The sequence below is a fragment of the Myxine glutinosa genome, chromosome 1, assembly GCF_964187855.1.
Source record: "Myxine glutinosa chromosome 1, kmMyxGlut1.1, whole genome shotgun sequence".
NCBI classification, from domain to species: Eukaryota; Metazoa; Chordata; class Myxini; order Myxiniformes; family Myxinidae; genus Myxine; species Myxine glutinosa.
This window is the reverse complement of record NC_136261.1, coordinates 389,770,206-389,792,156: the sequence shown is the minus strand read 5'-3', so window position 1 is coordinate 389,792,156 and position 21,951 is coordinate 389,770,206. Positions and strand designations below refer to the sequence as shown.

Below are 21,951 nucleotides of genomic sequence, written 5' to 3'. Positions count from 1 at the left end.
AAGTGGTGGAAGTATTGATCAGAAGAAGAGTGGACATATGTTGTGTGCAAGAGACGAGATGGAAGGGAAGTGGTGTGAGAATGGTGAAGGGTAGGCAGGGACAGAAATACAAGTTTGTGTGGCAAGGGTGCCCGGAGGGCGTAAATGGTGTTGGTGTCCTGTTTTCTGAGGAGTTTGTAGACAGTGTGGTGAGTGTGACTAGAGTGAGTGATAGGTTGATGATGGTGAAAATGATGATTGGAAAGGTCTTGGTGAACGTCATCTCGGGATATGCTCCGCAGGTTGTCGGAGCGATGAAGAGAAGGACAAGTTCTGGTGTGTGATAGAGAAGCTGATGGAAAACGTGAAAGATGAGGAAGTTGTTGTGGTAGGAGGAGACCTAAATGGACATGTGGGAAGGAGTATGGACGGTTTTGAGGGAGTTTATGGGGGTTACAGATATGGTGTGAGAAATGGAGAAGGTGAAAGGATTTTGGAGTTTGCTGATGGAGCTGATTTGTTGATTTGTTATACTCAGTTCCAGAAAGAGGATAATAATCTTGTTACATACACATCAGGTGGGTCGACGACAACCGTTGACTACCTACTGGTGCGTAGGCGAGATAGGAGGCACCTCCGGGACACAAAGGTGATCCCGGGGGAGGAGGCTGTTTCACAGCACCACTTGGTTGTCTGCGACATAAGGGTGAAAGGTGCGAGGAGAGCTCGGCGGGTCAAGTACCAACCGAGAATGAAGGTGTGGAGGTTGAAAGAGGTGACAGTAAGGGAGGCATTAAAAGAGAGGCTGAGCAGGGTAGAGGATGATGTGGTTGAGCTTGAAAGTGGTTGGATGTCATTGAAAGATAGTCTGTTGGGAGCTGTTGGTGAGGTATGTGGATGGACAAAAGGAACACCGAGGCACTCGGAAACATGGTGGTCGGATGATGAAGTTGGAAAGAGGATTGACGAGAAGAGGAAGAAGTTCAAGGAGTGGCAGAAGGCGAATGCAGGTACGGGAGCAGAAAACGCAGAGCATGAAAGTTATAAGGCAGCCAAGAAGGCTGCAAAGAAAGAGGTAGCAAAGGCGCAGGAGGCATGTAGGAAAATGTTCGGATAACGCTTCGATTCGGAAGAGGGTCAGAGAGCAGTATTCAGGATTGCAAAGCAGATAGCGAAAGAGAGGTGTGATGTGATGGGGGTGAGTTGCTTGAAGGATGAAGTGGGACAAATCGTTGTGGACCCAGATGGAATTAAAGGAAGATGGAAAAGATATGTGGAAATGCTGTTGAATACAGAGAATTAATGGGATGGCAACATGGAGAGTAACCGAGTTTTAGGACCGGCAGAGAAGATAACTGAGAAGGAAGTTGAGGAAGCAATAAAAGCAATGAAGATTAGAAAAGCGGGAGGGCCGACGGGAGTTGTGGGAGATATGTTGAAGGCAGCGGGAAATTGGGGTGTGAAGAGAATGACAGAGATCTGCAATCTGGTGGTGAAAGAAGGCCGCATTCCAGTGGATTGGGAACTGAGTGCCCTCGTCCCTCTATACAAGGGGAAAGGTGACCCTCTGCAGTGTGGCTCGTACCGAGCGATAAAGTGATTGGGGCATGGAATGAAGGTATTGGAAAGGGTGTTGGAGAGGAGGATAAGGAAGAAGGTGAAGATCGACGAAATGCAGTTTGGATTTATGCCAGGAAGAGGAACGACAGACGCGCTATTTATTGTGAGGCAGTTGTAGGAGAAGTACATGGAGAAGAGGAAGAAGTTGTTTCTTGGGTTTGTTGATCTGGAGAAAGCATTTGATAGGGTTCCACGCGAAGTATTGACATGGGCATTGAGGAAGTTAGGAATGGAGGAATGGTTGATCAAAGTGGTGATGGCAATGTACAAAAGAGCACGCACAGCTGTAAGGACGAAGGACGGGAACAGTGGTGAGTTTGACGTGAAGGTGGGAGTGCCTCAGAGGTCGGTACTAAGTCCACTACTATTTGTAGCTGTGATGGAGGTGCTGGCTCAGAACGTAAAGGAGGGTTTACTGTGGGAGTTGTTGTATGCAGATGATCTGGTGTTGATTGAGGAAAGTATGGATGGACTGAAGGAAAAGATGTACAAGTGGAGGGAATGTATGGAAAGACGAAGGTGATGGCAAGTGGTAAAGCATGTGGTGAGGTGGAAAGAACTGGGAAGTGGCCATGTGCTGTGCGCAGGAAGGGTGGCGGAGTGAACGCCATTCAATGAACAATGTGAGCTGAGTGGGTTCATCAAAAATGCAGTGGTCTGAGAGGGTCATTAACCAGTGTGGCAGCTACATTCAAATGTAAGGTATGCACAGAGGGAGCTGCAGATGTAGGAAATGTTGAGTTGGATCTTAGAGACGGCGTGAAGCTGGAAGGTGTGAAAACATTTTGCTACCTCGGAGACATGCTGAATGGAAAATGTGGATCAGACTCGGCAACAGTTGCTAGAGTGAGATGTGCATGGAAGAAGTTTCGGGAACTGAGTGGCGTGCTGATGAGGAGGGGAGTGTCGTTGAAGCTGAAGGGAAAGGTGTATGCTGCATGTGTGAGAAGTGTTGTGATTTATGGGAGCAAGACATGGGTAATTAACGTAGAGCAGCAACGAAGGGTGGAAATGCGAATGGTTCGGTGGATGTGCGGAGTATCGTTGAGAGAGAGGAAGACAAATGATGAATTGTGAAAGATGATGGGAATAGAGCCTGTGATTGATGCTGTGAAGAGGAACAGGTTGAGATGGTTTGGTCATGAGTTGAGGAAGGATGAAAGTGACTGGTTGAGAAGAGTGATGGAAGTGAATGTAGAAGGAGGTAGAGGACGGGGAAGACCAAGAAAGACTTGGCTAAAGATGGTGGAAGAAGAAATGCGGGCAAGGGGGTTAACAAGGGGAGATGCAGAAAATAGGGCAAAATGGATAAGATTGTCATGGGGACCGCAAGGCTAACGCCCGCTCTCGCAGAGAAAATGGCCTTAAAATGCATGTTGTTGTTGTTGTTGTGCATGCAAGAAACCCCTCAAACATCGCACAGCTGAAAGAATTCTGCATGGAGGAGTGGGCAAATATTTCTCCCAGTCGATGTCAGAGACTGGTAGACAGTTATAAGAAACGCCTACTTGAGGTTGTTTCTGCCAAAGGGGGCAATACCACCTATTCGAACCAAGGGTGTACTTACTTTTTCCACATGCGAAATTTGCATTTATGTTTATTTAAATTACACAATGGACTACAAAATGTAAATGTTTCATGATATTTGTTATATTATATCACCTTTATCTGTCAATATTGTTGAAATGAAGATCAAATAGCTGTATGTTGAAATATGTTGAAAAAGTCAAAACTTTACATGGGGTGTACTTACTTTTTCACGTGACTGTAACTACTTGATAAACAACAGAATTCATGCTTGTTTGGACATTTTGGAACTTAAAGAGCGAATGTGATGCGTATTAGTAAAACCGCAGGAGTAATTTAACGTTTGGATCACAAAGGGTCTCATGGAAGCAAATTCTTTTCCACGCCCTGGAGATTCGATCCGGCCCAAGGAGATGCGGTGGAGATCCTCCACAACAAGGTGGAGCCTCAACGTGGAGAGTGGAGAGCTTGTGCTTTTCATTGTTGTGCGTCTCCATTCTTTTCCCCATTCTGTACCGGCTGGCACAGTGGATGGACAGACAAGCTGGAGTCTCCATGATGGTGCCTTCTCGATCCGGATCCCAGGATGGCCATCAGCTCTTGCGCATTGCATAAATAATGGATGGGTGAGGGGTGAGGGGATGGAAAGGATGGGAAAAAGGCCAAGTTACCTTTCAGCTCCAACCATCAGGCAAATTGCCAGGATCAAAGTGACCCTTCAAATGAACAACAACACGGATGGGAAATGTTGGATGAAACAGGGATAACGGAAAGGCCGTGTGGGATTGGCACACGGCTGCAGTCGATGTGTATGCAAAGCAGTGCGTTCTTCCTGACAAGCCAACCCAAGGCCACAACCCGTGCGACGTGCATTCGCCAATGGTGTACAGCAAGCTGGGGCCTTGGCCTAGTTGAAGAAAAGTGGCTGATCAGATATCATAAAGGTAAAAAAAAAAAAATCCAGGTTCCGAGATAAAAGCGTCCGCCGAGATGCGGTTCCTCAAGGAGCCTGCGATTTGATGTGCATGAGAGGGATGAAGAAAGCACTGCAGTGTTTTGAGAGATGATGAGGCCCGTGGCGAGGAAAGCTTGCAGTTTCACAGCAGAAATGAGACTCGAGTGATCAGGCATGGAGTCCCCGTCTTAAGCCGTAGCGGCGAGCAGAACTTCCGGTTACCTGCTATGGCCGGAGGCAGCGCCGTCCTTTAAGGCTGGGTGCTGGGACGACAGGGCTTTATAAGACTGCTGACAATCTATGAGAAAATGTTAGTTAGAATGGCGAACGTGAAAAGCTGCGATAGCTGCTGCTAACTAAATAAGTATATGGGGGGGGTCTGTGGGGAGAGGTTGAAGAGATGATGACAAGAAACCAGAAAACGAGTTGTGCATAAGGCAACCCGACAACAACAAACGTCCAAAACCAAAATGCTCGATAAAAACAAAAGACGACTTGCCTTTGGGCTCATGGTCCTTTTCCGAGAGGAGCGAGACTTTTCCCGGTCGTACTGCTCCTGGTCGAACTCGAGGTCCTCGAGGCGCTGCGTAAGCGCCAGCTTCTGCTGTATCGCCATGCGGAGCAGCGAGTTCAGGGTCTTCTTCTCGTCCTCGGCGGCAGCCAGTTGCCTCTGCATCTTGTCCAACTGAGATATGTACTCGTCACACCTGGGCCGGACCGCCGCGGCGTGAGAAGAACAATGATAAACTCCAAAGACCCTGCAAGCCACAATGGGTGCTAAATGTGCTAAACGACATGGAAAACATGCTCGGATTTCGAGGTTTTCCTCAAGATACGTATTGAATAAATTCCCGATGTATTGCATACTAGCAGAAGTACCCAGCGTTGCCGGGCGGGGGAGGGGGGGAGGGAGGGGAAGGGGAGAAGAGAGGATTGGGGGAGTGGAGGAGAGGTGGAGGGAGGGGAGGGGAAAGAGGGGGAAGGGTGGGGAGGAGAGGGAGGGGGTAAGGGGGGGAGGAGAGGGAGGGGGGTAGGTGGAGAGGCAGGACCTTTTTGAGGGGGGGAGTGGGGGGAAAGGGGGAGGGAGGAGGGAAGGGGGAGGGAAGGGGGCTGGGGGGGAGTGGGGGCGGCAGGAGAGGAAGGGGGTTAATTTATATGCTGGTGGGTGAATGTGGCGTTCAGCACGTTTCTGAGTTAAGTGTGATGCGGATCAGGAAGAAGAAGAAGCTTCACTACCAACTTTGTACACTTCCGGAATTGTTTGATTTATTTGTATTCAAATGTCTGGTGATTCTTTTGTATTTATTTTTGCGAATGTGTACTTGTATATAACTGTAATTAATTTAAAAAGGCTTGGGCACTATCGAGCGATAATTTTTGGTTTTTTTTTATCCCAGAAAACGATCTTTTCTTTTTTTCAAAAAAAAAATTTTTTTCTTTAAAACACGCCCAGGCACTCATTGATGAATCTCTGAAAGTTTGATGAAGATCCGTTCAGCCATCTCTGAGAAAAATGGCGACACAGACAGACACACACACGCACACACACACACACACACACACACACACACACACACACACACACACACACACACACACACACACACACACACACACACACACACCAACATCTCTCTTATATAGTAGATTCATGACCTGAACCCCAAACTTCCAGTCATCCTGCTATGCAAACCTTGTTGAGCTCCATTAGTGCGGCGAGGCTTTGGACGTGGTGAGTGACATGCAAAAGGGGTTTGAGGTACCCCGCCGCACTAACGGAGGGTTAAGAAAAAACCGTCAAGGAATCGAGAACGTTGTGATGAAGCACACCACCATTAGCAGGTGAATGACTGCATGGCCTATTTTTGTCTACCTGCACATCCCAACTGCAATAAATCCATAAGCCAAGAGGTCATGGCTCATACATGACGAGAAACTGGAGGACATTATGGTCGAGCAAATGAAATGACATTTCTCCCTAATCTTTTGCGACGTCTTCTTTTCCGTTTGCTCAATCAATCACTCATGTTCTACAACGAGTCGGCCGTCACTGACAATTTCATGTTCAAACTAGAACGGCACTCAATAGAGCACATACCTCCGCCTGGTGAACAGCTAAATTTCAAGTGTCATAGCAAAGGGTATGAATACTTACGTTTTTTTGTGATATTTCGGTTTTTTCTTTTTAATAAATTTGCAAAACTTTCTAAAAGCCTGTTTGCTCTTTGTCATTATGGGGTATTGAGTGTAGATTGATGAGGGAAAAAATGAATTTAAACGTTTTCAGCATAAGGCTGCAACATAACAAAATGTGAATAAAGTGAAGGGGTATGAATACTTTCTGAATGCACTGTACGTCAATCAACGTCCTGTTGATTCCATCCATAATCGCTATTGTGCTACTCCATGTTTTAAAACTCTTCTGGCCCAATATCAGTAATCCTTATTGATGGTACTGCTCCACCTTCCTGTAAGGAAGCATTCCCTGATTCACTGAATGTTGAGTAGCCTCACTGAACTGGTTTGAAGATGTTGTGCGGAATCTTATTTATCAATTTTTATATTAGTAAGGTGCAATGGGTGTTGATGATAGATAATAAAGCCCCTTTACTCCAGTACAGTATTGCAAGGATAGCGCTATCCCAGGAAGAGTCGAAGTTGAAGCCGGGTTTCCCGATGATAAGCTAATGCAAGCAGACAAGGTGTCTCTTCTGACAATGGACAATTTTAGCATCCATCCGATGGATGGCGCACGCATCGATACATCTGTCTGTCTGCGGAAATGTAGTTTTCCCCTCCCATCCCCTCTCCCCTCCGAGCCCCTTATCGAAATAGATTCTATCTATTTCGATAAGGAATATTTTAACCATTTCATAAGTTATATCACCTCCAAATATGTATAAGTAAATAAAATAAAATAAATTAATTAATAATTAATAATAATAATTATTAATAATAAATAAATAATAATAAAGTAAATTAATTAATAATTAATTATAATAAATAATAATCAAAATAATAATAATTATTAATAATAATAAATAATAATAATAATTAATAATGATAATTAATAATAATAAGAATAATTAAGTAAATTAATTAATAATTAATTATAAAAATAAATAATAAAAATAATAAATAAATAAATTAATAATTAATTATAAAAATTAATAATAAAAATAATAATAATTAATAATAATAATAATTAATAATAATAATTATTAATAATAATTAATAATTATAATTAAGTAAATAAATTAACAATTATTTATAATAATTAATAAAAATAATAATAATTAATAATAATAATTAATAATAATAATTAATAATGATAATTAATAATAAAAAGTAATAATTAAGTAAATTAATTATTTATTAATTATATTAATTAATTAATAATTAAATATAAGTTATAAGTTATGTCAGTTAGTTAACAAGTACACCAATCTACTTTAGCCAGCCAATGGGAATGCACTTTCAGAAGGCAACTGGCTCCATACCATGTAGCCGGAGACAAAGACAGTGGCCGATTAGGGTAATACGAAGCAGCTCTTTGTCGAATCTCAAAGCCATTTCTCTCCACAAACGAGGGGACCCATCCTACCTTGTAGCAAACATGGCACGCAGTGTGGAGAACCTGGCAGCATCCTGCTTCAGGGCCTTCAACTCGCTGCGCAGCTTCGTCATGGTCTCGGTGACCATCGACTTCTCCGCTTCATACTTGCTTTTCAAGCTCACGAGGGTATTCTCCGCCGTCTGTATCGGTCAACGTGAAGAAACACACAAGTGTTGTTGTCATACTGTGGGGGATAGGCCAGCTGGGCATGTGCTCACCACTGTGCCAACCACCTTCATGTTTCATCACTCAATAGGAAACAATTAGGTGTCGTCTGCATATTATAAATGCATAGGAAGGTCGGTTGAGGCTGAGGGAGAGGAGGATTGACCAAGCTCAGGGAAAGAGAAGGAAACAGAAAGAAGGATTTAATGAAAAAAGTGAGGCAAGAAAGTGAAAGAAAGTCAAAAGAAAGTTAAAAAACCAATATCCTTAGCAATAGCCAATCATTGGATTATGCAAGCAGATGCTCGTGGTTAAATACGACGACATAAAAAAAGGAAGACTATTATTGTTGGGCTGGTTGAAAGAGCTCAAAAAAAAATGGGAGGTTATATATTTTTTAACATCAATTTTTTTTTTCCCTGGGAGTGATTGAAGCAGCGGTCTCTTGCCAATACACCACCCGGGTTCAATTTTGGTCTGATTGAAAAAAAATCTTGTTTTCCTGTAGGTTTGGATTAAATTTAAGGAACTTAAACTTAACCATTTTTCCTCTCAGAGAGGTGGGTCCGTGCTCAGGGTGGGACAGACACAGACAGATAGATAGCATTAGCTGATTATATTTACATAGAATAGATGATCTCGCACCATCTTTACATAAGAATAGATTGCTAACGAAGCAATCTCAATACAAGGAATGCATGTTATGGATTTCTTTTTTTTTACAAGAAATGCATCTCAAGATGGTGTGACAGCACTTTATGTCTAAATATTTTCTGAAAAGCATTTATGGGACAGCCTGGTGTTGGCTTAGCGGTTAGGGTGCCGGCTTGGGATCCTATGATCCTGAGTTCAAATCCCGGTCGATCGCTGAATTAACGCCAGGGGGGTTGACTCAGCGGTTAGGGTGTCGGCTTGGGATCCTATGATCCTGAGTTCAAATCCAGGTCGATCGCTGAATTAACGCCAGGGGGGTTGACTCAGCGGTTAGGGTGTCGGCTTGGGATCCTATGATCCTGAGTTCAAATCCCGGTCGATCGCTGAATTAACGCCAGGGGAGTTGACTCAGCGGTTAGGGTGTCGGCTTGGGATCCTATGATCCTGAGTTCAAATCCCGGTCGATCGCTGAATTAACGCCAGGGGAGTTGACTCAGCGGTTAGGGTGTCGGCTTGGGATCCTATGATCCTGAGTTCAAATCCCGGTCGATCGCTGAATTAACGCCAGGGGGGTTGACTCAGCCTGTCATCCGTCCGAGGTCGGCAAATTGAGCACCAGTTCACTGGTAATTCCCTGTGTGTCGCAAAAGGCGACAAACAGGGTTGGCGGCAGGAAGGGCATCCGGCCATAAAACATCGCTTCAAAAAGGGGACCTCGGTGCCCGAAAAAGGCCACCCCTGCTCTGTGGGGAAAAAATGACCTCTAAAGGTAGTTATACACAAGTTTCACGAATCACAAGTGAGCTGCCACCAAATGTGGATCAATTGGTCCATAATACGTTTGTAAGGAGTTGGCCTGTAACTTGGCAAAATATCCGAGTGCCTATGGCCTTCTGTTTGACCTCCTGCCCTCTGAACTGTGGGTTTACATTAGCACACTTCTTGAACAGGGACACCGGGAAAACATGATCATCATTGTCGATGTGCAATACCCTTGACAAAGCGCCGATGCTGCCAAAGCATGGAAATGGTGGCATTGCCATTGCCTTGCCAGCAGTCAGTCAGGGCAGGTCCTCCGGCCTAACATCTATCCAATGGCGATGCACGCGTTGATGAACCGCCCTGCGTGAAAAATACTAGTTTATAGCTGGGTCTAGTTTCGAACCCAGGCTGGATAGCTCGACGACATGTGTGCATACCTCCAGGATATCCTGCCAGGCCAAAACGTGAAAGAGTATAATAGATTCATTTCCTGACGATCTATGTTATTAGAGCCACCCATTGATCAAAATAGCAGCATGGTTTCAATGCCAATTGTTTGGTGTAAAGGTATCAATGTCTTTTCAATGTTTCAATACTTCAATTTCCGAGGTTTCAATGCTGGCTCGGAATGTAAAGGACGGTTTACCATGGGAGTTGTTGTATGCAGATGATCTGGTGTTGATTGCAGAAAGTATGTATGGACCGAAGGAGAAGATTAACAAATGGAAGGAATGTATGGGGACAAAAGGTCTGAAGGTGAATATCAGAAAGATGAAGGTGATGGCAAGTGGTAAAGCATGTGGTGAGGTGGAAAGAACTGGGAAGTGGCTGTGTGCTGTGTGCAGGAAGGGCGTCGGAGTGAACTCCATTCAATGTACAATGTGCGCTGAGTGGGTTCATCAAAAATGTGGTGGTTTGAGAGGGTCATTAACCAGTGTGGCAGCTACATTCAAATGTAAGGTGTGCACAGAGGGAGCTGCAGATGGAGGAAATGTTCATTTGGATCTTGGAACCGGCGTGAAGCTGGAAGGTGTGAAAACATTTTGCTACCTCGGAGACATGCTGAATGGAGAAGGTGGATCAGACCCGTCAACGGTTTGCTGGAGTGAGATGTGCATGCAAGAAGTTTCGAGAACTGAGTGGCGTGCTGACGATGAGGGGAGTGTCGTTGAAGCTGAAGGGAAAGGTGTATGCTGCATGTGTGAGAAGTGTTATGATTTATGGGAGCGAGACATGGGTAATGAACGTAGAGCAGCAACGAAGGCTGGAAAGGGTGGAAATGCGAATGGTTCGGTGGATGTGTGGAGTATCGTTGAGAGAGAGGAAGGCAAATGATGAATTGCGAAAGATGATGGGAATAGAGCCTGTGATTGATGCTGTGAAGAGAAACAGGTTGAGATGGTTTGGTCATGTGTTGAGGAAGGATGAAAGTGACTGGTTGAGAAGAGTGATGGAAATGAATGTGGAAGGAAGTAGAGGATGGGGAAGACCGAGAAAGACTTGGCTAAAGATGGTGGAAGAAGAAATGCGGGCAAGGGGGTTAACAAGGGCAGATGCAGAAAATAGGGCAAAATGGAGAAGATTGTCATGGGGACCGCAAGGCTAACCCCCGCTCTAGCAGGGAAAATGTTGTTGTTGTTGCTCCAATGCCAATTGTTGGAGAAACTCTAAAAAGATTCACCTGCTAAAGCAGAAAAAGGAAACAAAGATCTTGTAAACAGATCAAAAAAGAAAAGAAAAGAGGAAACCCAAAACAATTGACAACTTCTCGCTTAATCTTTACTGAGAGAAGTGAAAGAGAAAACAGAAAGAAAATGAAGGGAAGTGGAGTGGTAGTGGATTTGACCTGTCTGTTGGCTTTGATGATGGCACGCAGTGTGGCAATCTGCTCCCTCTTTGTACTCAACAAAGACCTGAGCTTGAGAATCTCCTCCAATAGAGTTTCCTTATCGCGGTCCAGCAAAGGGGCCAGTTCGTGGGCAATGGCCCGGTGCAGGCTACGCTCGACAGAGCGCTCTACCGCTTGCTGCAGATGCCGAACCTGCTCGCGAACCATCGCCAGTAGGCGGACCAGGCTTGCGGGCTCGCGCCTGTTCCCATCAACTCCGGTACCGTTTGCTATCGCAGTGGTGTCGTTCTGCGGTGGAGAGGGTTGCGCTGTCGTGGTGCAAGAGGGCGATGGCGGCATCGTGAGGCGACCTCGACCCATTTCACGTCGACACAGGAGCGGGGAACGATGAGCGTTCGCGCCATTGGCACGTGGTATACGATGGAAGTCGAGCATGACGCGGTTAGGGGTCTCATTGTTGCAAACGCAAATGAGGTGGTACAGCTGCGCCAGGTCTTCGCTGAAGGTCAGAAGCTCATCCTGGATTAGCGCCAAGCCCACACGGCTCTCCTCCCTTGAATCGTTGGCTCGCTGTGTGGAAAAACAAAAACGGGCTTCACACTGTTCTTTTTTGCACAATCTTCATAATTGTTTTTACAATAAAACCATAAATATGAGAAAGCAAACACCATTTTGCAGTTCACCATAATAAGGAAAACTCAGGAGGTAAAAAGAAGGATTTTCTTTTTCTTTTTTTGTATACACGATCGAGGCTCGTGTAAGAGCTAACATTAATGACAAAAAAAAAAAATACGGACACATAAGATGAAATAAAGGGAGCGGGAGACAAGATGGGGAGAGAGGGGGAAGCACACAAGTACATTTGAGAGAAGGGACATCGGGAGATCTGTGGGAGGTAGAGGGCTTGGTGGGAGGAGGTGTGGGAAGAGGGGGGGGGGGGGGAGAGAGGAAAAATAAACACATGGACACTGATTTGGCTAGAAAGGCTCCAAATAGGAGAGTGGAGTTTCATAGATGAAGCTCAAGGAGTCACTTTCGCCTCGATTGGTATTCCGCTCAATCCCTCATACATCCATAAAAGCCTGCACCACCAAACCCGCCGTGTGGCCTCACGCCTGCTTGAAGGGCCCGATTGTGAAGCAAGACAATGCCTATATTCCTCTAAAGACAGAAAAAAGCATATTTCCATCATGACAACTTTTTCCAACGAGAGATCTCGCTCAGCATTCCAAGCTGGGAAATTGCCGACGCCCTTAAGCACGGACGTTCGCACAGGGCAGGTGCATCATCATGGGCTCAAGAGAGTTTCAGGTGTGGTAGTGGGTTTGTATCGCTATTCAAAAACAATAACAATAACAAAAATATTAATAACACGTACAGATACATTCAAAGTACACCGCCCCCATGCAAAATATATCCTCCAGCGTGTGTCATCGTCGGGCTCCCTTCGGCACCCGGCAATACGCCATGCAGCATATAGAGACGGTATTGGGAGGGAGAGGTGTACAATAATTGATTAATTGCATAATTAAAATCAATAAAGGATAATCATAAAATAATTTATTCATCAATTAGCTAATAGCATACCTGAACCACCAGTGAGTGTTCCATCCGAAGCTGTAACTTTTTGAAAATTCATTAAATAAGTCATTCATCAATTTTTTTAATTAATTAATTGATTCATTGACGAATCAATAAATCAAAATTTCCTTTATTAGTATAGGCATATTTGGAATTTCGTGTATTTTTTTTGTTAAAAGCAAAAACTCAATTGATTTTGTAAGAAGGTATCATAAGCTTTAAAAAAAATTAGGGTGGCATTTTTTCTGAACATTCTAAGACTATGAAATCCAAGATGGCGTCCAAAATGGCCACCGAACACTAATAATGCAATATCTTCGCGAGTACATGTGATACAATTACAAATAAAGTGTCTAAATATATGTTTTCTGAGACCAGGAATCGAATGGAATCATGAAATTTATGTTATATGTATGATCTGCATACCAAATTCCAAAATGGCCACCGCGCACCCGCAATGTAAACTATACCTTCTCCCTTCGCATGTAATTACAAACAAAGTATCTATTTAAAGACATGTATTTTTCACAAAGAATACATAATTAACAAGCCAACAAACAGATCTAAATAAAATGAAATACTTGAATTACTGTTCAATCTCTAAAATCGTTTAAACAGGAAGATGCAAAAAGTCATACTGATTAAATGCCTGGCTTTCATTTAGTATTTTTAACAATGGATATCAAGTGGATTATAATTTTGTGAATGTCATAGAAATGTTGCTGGATTCGAACATTTCGATTGTTTTTTTAACGGCATCAATGAGTTTGTGTCTGCTTCCTGAGTCTGTATTGATGTCTTGCTGATAGGCTTCTCCCAAAAGAGTGGATGTTTCCTTCAAGAAAGCTTCTTCATCAGGCTGAAGTTGCAGGAACTTTCGGAAGTACAAACTGTACAAAGCAAGCAAGGTAACTGTATGAACTTCCAGTGCTCGATACATGTGTTTTCCGTAGAGTATTTGTCTTACGGTTGTAGGTGAGTAAAGTCCAGCTTCGACCCATGCTTGGTCAATACCACTCCCTTCCACATATTTACCCATGGCAGCCAGTGGCAAGAAGACGATGTGCAGCTCGCCAGGTCGAAACAAGAACTGCTTCTTGATGTCCTCACGCTCCATCCACAACTTCATGGCCATGTCGTATAGCTGAAGATCAAGAGTCACGACTGTGATAGATTCTGGTCCCATGACATGAGTGGCGACAGCACGTGCTCTCATCAGACCTGTGAACAGGGTGTCATACTCTGTTGGTGGCAATCGTATTAGTGGTGGTACAAGGGCAATGTTTGTCTTGGAACCAGATGGAGACAACAGAGAGTTGAAGGCGCCCCATGTTCCTGGAGAAGTAGAGCTTGATTTTACTTCAACTTCACTTTCGTTGAAGTCCAAACAGCCATCCATGCCATATCCTTCTCTTTGTTTGACTGTGAGCTGGACTTGCAGGAATTCAGTGTGCAAACACACTTTTTGTTTGTTGGTATTGGTTTGTCACATGATAGTATTTCACATGGAATAGCCTCCTCTAATGTTTGAGACCTTGATGACCGATCGATATCAAGTGGTGTTGCTGCGGATTTGTCAGATGCAGTCTGATATATAGCGGTGGCAGTGCCATGGAGTGTGTTCATGCCACAAGGCGTGGATTCGAGAAAATCTATGTTGTCCAGTGCAAACCAAACAAACATGTCGTTAACCAACCAAGGTGGTCGATAAATTCCTCCCATGGATTTTATCCTTTCAAGAACAGCATTTGCGACGGCAGTCTCTATTTCCATTACCTTGTTGTACGGGACAGTGAGGTCTAGTTTGCCTAATGTCTCCACAAGGGCCTTGGACCTGGTGTTTTTGTGCACATCCAGAGCTAAGCCGACGGTAAGGGGAGTCTCAGTGCGGTGTTTGAAAGTGACATCTTCATGTTTTGTTTCATAGGTGACCTGCCGATCAGACTTGTATGCACATACGAAATGTTGTGCCAGCACAGATGCACTTTGGTTCATAGATTCGGCCCTGCTGATTGTTTTAACATGATGTAAACCTTGGATAGCAAGCTTGCAGAGGAGTTGAAGCAAAGCAGGTGCAGGTGGTTCATAATTATCAAATGTTCCTTCGAATTTCCACAGGGTTGCGCTTGCAATGTCTCTTCTCAGTATTTTAGATGCTTTCAGAAGGACTTTCACATCTTCTCTTAGGTCTTTTGTATCGGAGGCCAACGCACCAGCTAACAGCGTTTCCTTGGATTTTGTAGAAAGTACTTGCTCAGGTTTCCTTGTCTGGAGGCCTGGTGAAGTGCACATCAGCGATGTTGTCCAAAATCAGTTGCTTTAAGTATGGTTTGTATCGCGGATTGTCGGGTAAAGGGAACCCATTGGCTTCTAGCAAACCAACATATGATTGTTCAATGTCGTTCATATTCAAAGCTGAACTGTTAGATGGGTCATTGATTTCAGTTTCCACCATGTCGAGCATCTCCAGGTCAGACACTAACTGTGCAAAATGAACATGCTGTTTTGGAGGTCTGTTAGCTTTTTCTATGTCTCGTTTTGCATGGCCTAAGCACAGAAGGTGATACTTCATGTCCTCAGCAACTGCTGTAAGAAGATCAGATGAGTCTACAACATTGCTCAGTCTAACTTTCAAAAGTTTTCTGTCTGTTTGTTGACCAATGGCTTTGAGCTGAGCTCCCATGTTTTCAGTTGAGACGTCGTGCAATTTGTCTGCTTTGTCTTCCTGACAAATGACACACATCTCCTTGTCGAAAGCCTGACTTCTGGTAGATCGCTGTGATGTGGAAGCACTTGTAGATGCAGCATCAGATTTTTTCGGTCGTCCTTTTGTCTTCTGTTTTATATAACTGACGCTGCCTGTCGCTTGTCCTTTCTCATATCGGGTCTTGGCTCGTTCAATGCATGTTTTATGTGTGAGATCCTTATAACATGTCTTGTGGTATGAAAAACCATTCTGTAACAGTTCATGGGCTGACAAACCTTTTATGCAATTCTTTAATGTAGAGAATTCTGTTTCCCCATATGAACATCGAACATCAGTTGTTGTAATTACTTTCTCTACTGAAGGCAAAGAAGGACGAAGCACATAGTTTGTATAATCTGTTTGCTTGCTGCTCAACTGGCAAATAAAGCATAGTTCAAAATCCACCGTTTTTGACTTCTTGTTAGATGAAGACTCTGCCATTTTGGTTAATCTAAGGTCTCTAAGCTATGTTATCCTGGGTGATGGTTGCTGTGGGTACTTGCAGCCTGCAAAAGAAGAAAAGAATATGTTAGTGCACCATAAAATGGACAAGTGGAACCTTAACACTATAAAGCGAACAAACTGCTGCCGGTGACTGGATTCGAACGTCAATTTTCTGGCCGCCATGTTGAAATAAAAAAGGCAGCCTCTGTCTGAAATTGTGCAAAATAAAAAGATTAGTAGTCAGGTGGAAGTTATTGTTATTATAGTCACCTCTATATACAAGTTCCAAGCAGTTCATGCTGAAAACAAAAATATTTAAACCACATTAAGTTGATTTTAGCGTCAAATTTAGGGCGTTTTGCTACGGTGGCGGCCATCTTGGATTTCAGGCCGTTAGAATGTTCAGAAAAAATGCCACCCTAAATTTTTTAAAAGCTTATGATACCTTCTTACAAAATCAAGTGAGTTTTTGCTTTTAACAAAAAAAATACACGAATTTTTTTTCCATGACAAATATGCCTACAGTATAAGGGTAACCAAATAATTAAATATCCTACAGCGGGGCAATACCGCAGCGTAGTTCATAGAGGCTGCATTGGGAAGGAGAGGTGCACACGAATTGAATGATTAATTGTATAATTAAAATCAATAAAAGATTATCACAAAATATTTTCTTAATCAATTGGCTAATGGCACAACTAAACCACTCGTGCTTCATCCGAAGATGTATCTTTTAGAAATTTAATTAAATAAGTCACTCATAAAAAATTAAATAATTAATTGATTACTCAATAAATAATTAATCGATTAATCAATAAATAATTAATAGATGAAATGATTAATCAATAAATCAAAAATATCCTTGATAGCCACATCACTTAGTCACTATTGCGTCCAAATATTAGCTTCCTAGCTCAAAAGGTGCCTGAGATAATGCCCAGAGGAGAAAGAAAATAAATAAATGATTAATAATGAAAATAAATAAATAATAATCGTAAAATAATTAAATTATTAATCAATTGCCTAATAGAATACCTAAACCACCACCGTTTCATCCTAATCTGTAACTAAAAAAAAAAAAATGGAGTCATTAATCAAATAATTAAATAATCGATTAATTGATTAATAAATAAATCAAAAATATCCTTGATAGCCAAATCACCTGGTCATTGTCATGTCCAAATATCAGCTTCCTAGCTCAAAAGGTGCCTGAGATATTGCCCAGAAGTGAAAGAAAATAAATAAATAATTAATAATGAAAATAAATAAATAATAATCATAAAAAAATGTAATTATTGATAAATTGGCTAATAGAATACATAAACTACCACCGTTTCATCCCAATCTGTAACTTTAAAAAAAAATAATTAAGTCATTAATCGAATAATTAAATAATCGATTAATTGATAATCAATAAATCAAAAAGTACACCTTTTGTGCCAAATTACGTTTGAATCTGTCCACAACTTTTTGAGATATTTTGTTCACAGACAGACAGACAAATAAACAGACAGACAGGGGTGAAGACATAACCTTTATAGCCACAGACAGACTTACAAGCAAAGTATGTTACAGCCAAATCACTTGGTCATTGGTATGTCCAAATATCAGCTTCCTAACTCAAAAGGTGCCTGAGATAATGGCCAGAGGAGAAAGGAAATAAATAAGTACTTGATTGTTGTTGATTGTTGTTGTTGATTAATGGATAATAATTAAGTAATTAATCAATTAATTGATGCATCAAAAAACAAAAAATAGTGTTTTTACCAAAGTACGTGCTCAATATTGTGCCCAAATTTCAGACTTCCAAGCTCAAAGGATGGCTGAGATATCGCCCGGACAAACAAACAAACAAACATGAAGACGTCATACACAGCACTATACTTACAATATCCACCCCCCCCCCTCCACCCCCACCCCAAAAAAAGGTTGCCATTGATTGATCAAATTGTCCATTTAATCAAGATTAAAATTGACGATCTTGATCAAAGCTCGGATTAATAGGATGAAAAGTGACGATTTTTCAGATGAAAATAGATGATTTCAGAAATTTCAACTTGATTTGACCTTTGACCTCAAAAATAGTTAGTTTCCCAATTCAGTGATTTACTATGCGAAGGCTGTTAAATTTTCAAGTCAATTGGATGAAAAGTGATGATTTTGGAAGTTTCACCTTGAGTTTACCTTTGACCTTTTGACCTCAAAAATAGTTGGTTTCCCAATTTATTGCCTCAATATACAAATGCTGTTCAATTTTCAAGTCAATCGGATGAAAAAATGGCGATTTTAGAAATTTGACCTCCAGATGACCTTTGACCTCAAAATCAATAGGCTTCTCAATTGTGACGACCTCTACGACTTGGTGAAGTTTCGTGACGATCGCTTTAGAATTGTGACCTGTAGGCCGGTGACAGACAGACAAACAGAGAAACAGACAAACACAGAATAACAAACGCAACCGAAAAATATACTTGAAAAATCTTCGATTTTGCAAGTAACAAGAAATCGGAGTGAAAACTGAGTACTCCCTTTCAGCACGCGTCATTGCCGAGCTCCCTTCGGTGCCCGGCAATGACGTCATGCAGCGCCTGGAGATGGAATAGGAAAGGAGCGGTGTACAAGAATGTAATGGTGGCGAAATCTACTTTGGTGTGGAAGGAATTGCAAGTATTATACAAAGGAACAGTCCGAGTTGTGCATTCATGCAATTTCAATTAAATGGGATAAAACATATCCCAATCTTTTTTTTTCCACTTCGTTTGCCAAAATGCAAATGGCTCCTTTACACTCCGAAAATCCTGGCTTTACCGCTTACTATCGTGTCCGATATCCAATTGTGCAAAGTCTTTAAAACAGCTGTTCACCATCATCTCTTATCTTCCCCCATCCAAAACCTTGATCTTTTCTTCCCCTGCTAATTCCCCCCCAAATCCACTTTTTGGAAATTCCAACTTCTTTCCTGGAAGTCCTCGCTGTGTCCATGTGTTTTTTTTTTTTACCTCTCCCTCCCCTCCCTTCCCATGCCCCCTCCCACCAAGCCCTCTCCCTCCCACAGATCTCCTGATGTCCCTGCTCTCAAATGTTGTGCTTGTGTGCTTCCCGAGATCATTAAATCTCCCTATCATCCCAAGAGAGGGTCCGAGCACACAGGGACTGCACCCCCTTCCTCTTTACGACGAGAATGAGGAAATGAGTACTCCACTTATGGAATACAGAGATTGATCATACGGAATATGTTTTTCCTCGTAGCACTGGTTTCCTCAACCCCTCCATTGTAGGCCATTGGTACCTTTACCACATTCCATATAATCCGTTTATAGAAAATATAATCCCATTAGAAAACTGTATGCCATATTTTTCCGTGAACAGTTTACGTTTTGTATCCCACTGATAAGGCCGGATCTGAATCCAGACCTGAACCAAAATCGAATCAGCTTGTTCTTGTCGCCAAACCAACTCATCCGCCTTGTTTTGTCATAAATTGTCCACAACTTTGAGATATCGTGCAATATTATTGTTTTTAGCCCCCATCTCTCAATACTTTTTGACGATTTTCATAATCAAATATTTTTGTATTTAATATATATATTTATTTATTTATTTAAAATTTAAAATAAAAAATATATATATGCAAAAAAAAAATATATAGGTCATTTAATTATATATATATGTATATGTATATGAATATACATACATATATATATATATATATATACACAGTATATATTTAATAAACAGGAAGTAAATTCCTGCATGGGGCTAGTGTGAAAGGCTTCACTCAACCCAGGACTCGAACCCAGGAACCTCATCACTTACCCGGTGACAGCCCACTGAGCTATTGAGTCTCTGGGATATCCTCAGAGATATCTCACTAACACTGCAAGCTTTATAATGGCCGATGTCTTACGTGCCTGTTAAGCAGACCCCGGATGTGAGTGTATGTGTGAAAATTTTGTATAAATAAAAAAAATTGTGACCTCAAAAAAAAAAAAAAGTTTACAAAAAAACTAAATAATTCTCGTATCCAGATCCTGATCTTCACCAAAATCGAATCAATTTGGCCTTGCCAAGCACCCAACCTGTCCACCAAATGTCGTCCAAAACCGTCCACAATTGAGATATCCTGCTCAGACAAGCAAACAGACACATGGGGATGAAAACATGACTTCTGACCACCTAAGGTGGTGGAGGGAAAATCATTTTATAAAAAGAGTAATTGAACACATAGCAGGACAGACATGGTGGTGAAACAGACATGGCAGGACAAAAATGGAGAGATGCAGCCAACAACTCCACGATGTGAAAAAGAAAAATGTTTTCATAAACTTTCACCCAAAGCTCCATGGAATATAACTCCCCAATATGGGATGGCACTGCTGCTCCCGAGCTTGCTCCAACCGATTGATGCGATTGAGAGTTCAAAGTCCCTCATTTTGTTGCCATCTCACGACAAGATAAGCCAATTCTCTTTGCACAACAGGCACGTTTGTGGCCTTGTAATCTAGCGGATCCTTTCTGGTATTGCTCCACCTGTCCCCTTACCTATGTGCTAAACTACTGCCTATATGGGCCAAACGAGTTTGACTGGACACATTGCAAGTTCCCTCCTCAGATCTAAGCTTAACGCTCACCTCCATTGATCCTCGTAATTTTCTCAAGTGTGATCGTATTCCTGATGAATAGATGTGTGTGTGTATGTACATGTGTGTACATGCGTTTGTGCACATGTGCATGTGTGTGTACATGCGTGTGTGCATGTGCATGTGTGTGTACATGCATGTGTGCATGTGTATGTGTTTGTGTGTGTGTGTGTGTGTGTGTGTGTGTGTGTGTGTGTGCGTGTGTGTACATGTGTGTGTGTACATGTGTATGTGTGTACACCTTTATGTGCGAGTGTGCACGTGTGTGTGTGCCTGCATTTTTGTGTGTAGGCATGTGTTTGTACACATATACATGTGTGTATACATGCGTGGACGTGTGTTTGTACACATGTGTATGTGTGTGTACATGCATGTGTGCATGTGTATGTGTGTGTGTGCATGTGTTTGCACACCTGTACATGTGTGTATGTATACATGCACATGTGTGTATACATGTGTGTACACATGTGCATGTGTGTGTTTGTGTGTGTGTGTATGTGTTTGTGTGTGTACACGTGTATGTGCGTACACGTTTATGTGCGAGTGTGTACATGTGTATGTGCATCCATTTGTGTTTGTGTGTGTGTGTGTGTATATGTGTGCCTGTGTGTGTGTGTGCAAGTGTATGTGTGTGCCTGTGTATGTGCGTGCCTGTGCATGCGTGCCTGTGTGTGTGTGTACCTGTGTGTGCGTGCCTGTGTATGCATGCCTGTGTGTGTGTGTGTGTGTGTGTGTGTGTGTGTGTGTGTGTGTGTGTGTGTATACATGTGTGTGTTCACGTGCATGTTTCCATGTGTATGTGTATGTGTGATGACAAGTGTGCATTTAAACATTTGTGTACATGTACATGTATGTGTGTACATGTACGTGAACCTATAAGGAGTCATTTTTTTAATCTACATTTTTCACTGCATGTAATTATATTTTAACAGTTCCGTGCAAGTCCGACAAATAATGACCTTAAGGAATTCTAGTTTATATCAAATACCTTCCTGTCTGCTTTTAGATTGGCAATCTCCTCTTTACTTCTTCCATTTGCTTCCTCAAGGAAGGACACCTTCTCGTCTAAAACCCGCAGCTCGGCCTCATAGCGAGCGTTGTCCACCTCGCAGCGTTCTGTGTACTCCAAAGCCTTCTTTTTGGCCAGCTGAAAGCAAACAAAATAAAAACCCATTAAATAGGCGACCGTTTAACACCGTGCTTCATCAAATGTTGAACGGAGGCATCTCCACAAGAAAATTCCGGGTTTTAACCTCCAACAAAAAAATTCCGGGTTTTAACCTCCAACAAAAAAATTCCGGGTTTTAACCTCCAACAAAAAAATTCCGGGTTTTAACCTCCATCAAAAAAATTCCGGGTTTTAACCTCCAACAAAAAAATTCCGGGTTTTAACCTCCAACAAAAAAATTCCGG

The 21,951-nt window shown here is 42.3% G+C and overlaps 1 protein-coding gene across 4 annotated transcripts in view; it reads right to left on the bottom strand.

Moving 5' to 3' along the window:
- Nucleotides 1-272: 272 nt before the first annotated feature.
- Nucleotides 273-21,951, bottom strand: part of LOC137416309 (protein bicaudal D homolog 2-like) — a 48,205-nt gene continuing 26,526 nt past the window's right edge. The window contains exons 6-11 of one of the 4 annotated variants that reach the window (XM_068101866.2): nt 21,527-21,685; nt 11,125-11,697; nt 7,686-7,837; nt 4,581-4,839; nt 4,304-4,379; nt 274-3,725 (exon numbers count right to left, since the gene is read on the bottom strand). In XM_068101866.2, coding sequence (XP_067957967.2) covers nt 4,332-4,379; nt 4,581-4,839; nt 7,686-7,837; nt 11,125-11,697; nt 21,527-21,685 — 1,191 coding nt within the window. In that variant the 3' untranslated portion in view covers nt 274-3,725; nt 4,304-4,331. Of the gene's footprint in view, nt 4,840-7,685; nt 7,838-11,124; nt 11,698-21,526; nt 21,686-21,951 lie in introns of all 4 variants that reach the window. The other 3 variants (XM_078770284.1, XM_068101847.2, XM_068101856.2) reach the window with 3 other exon arrangements.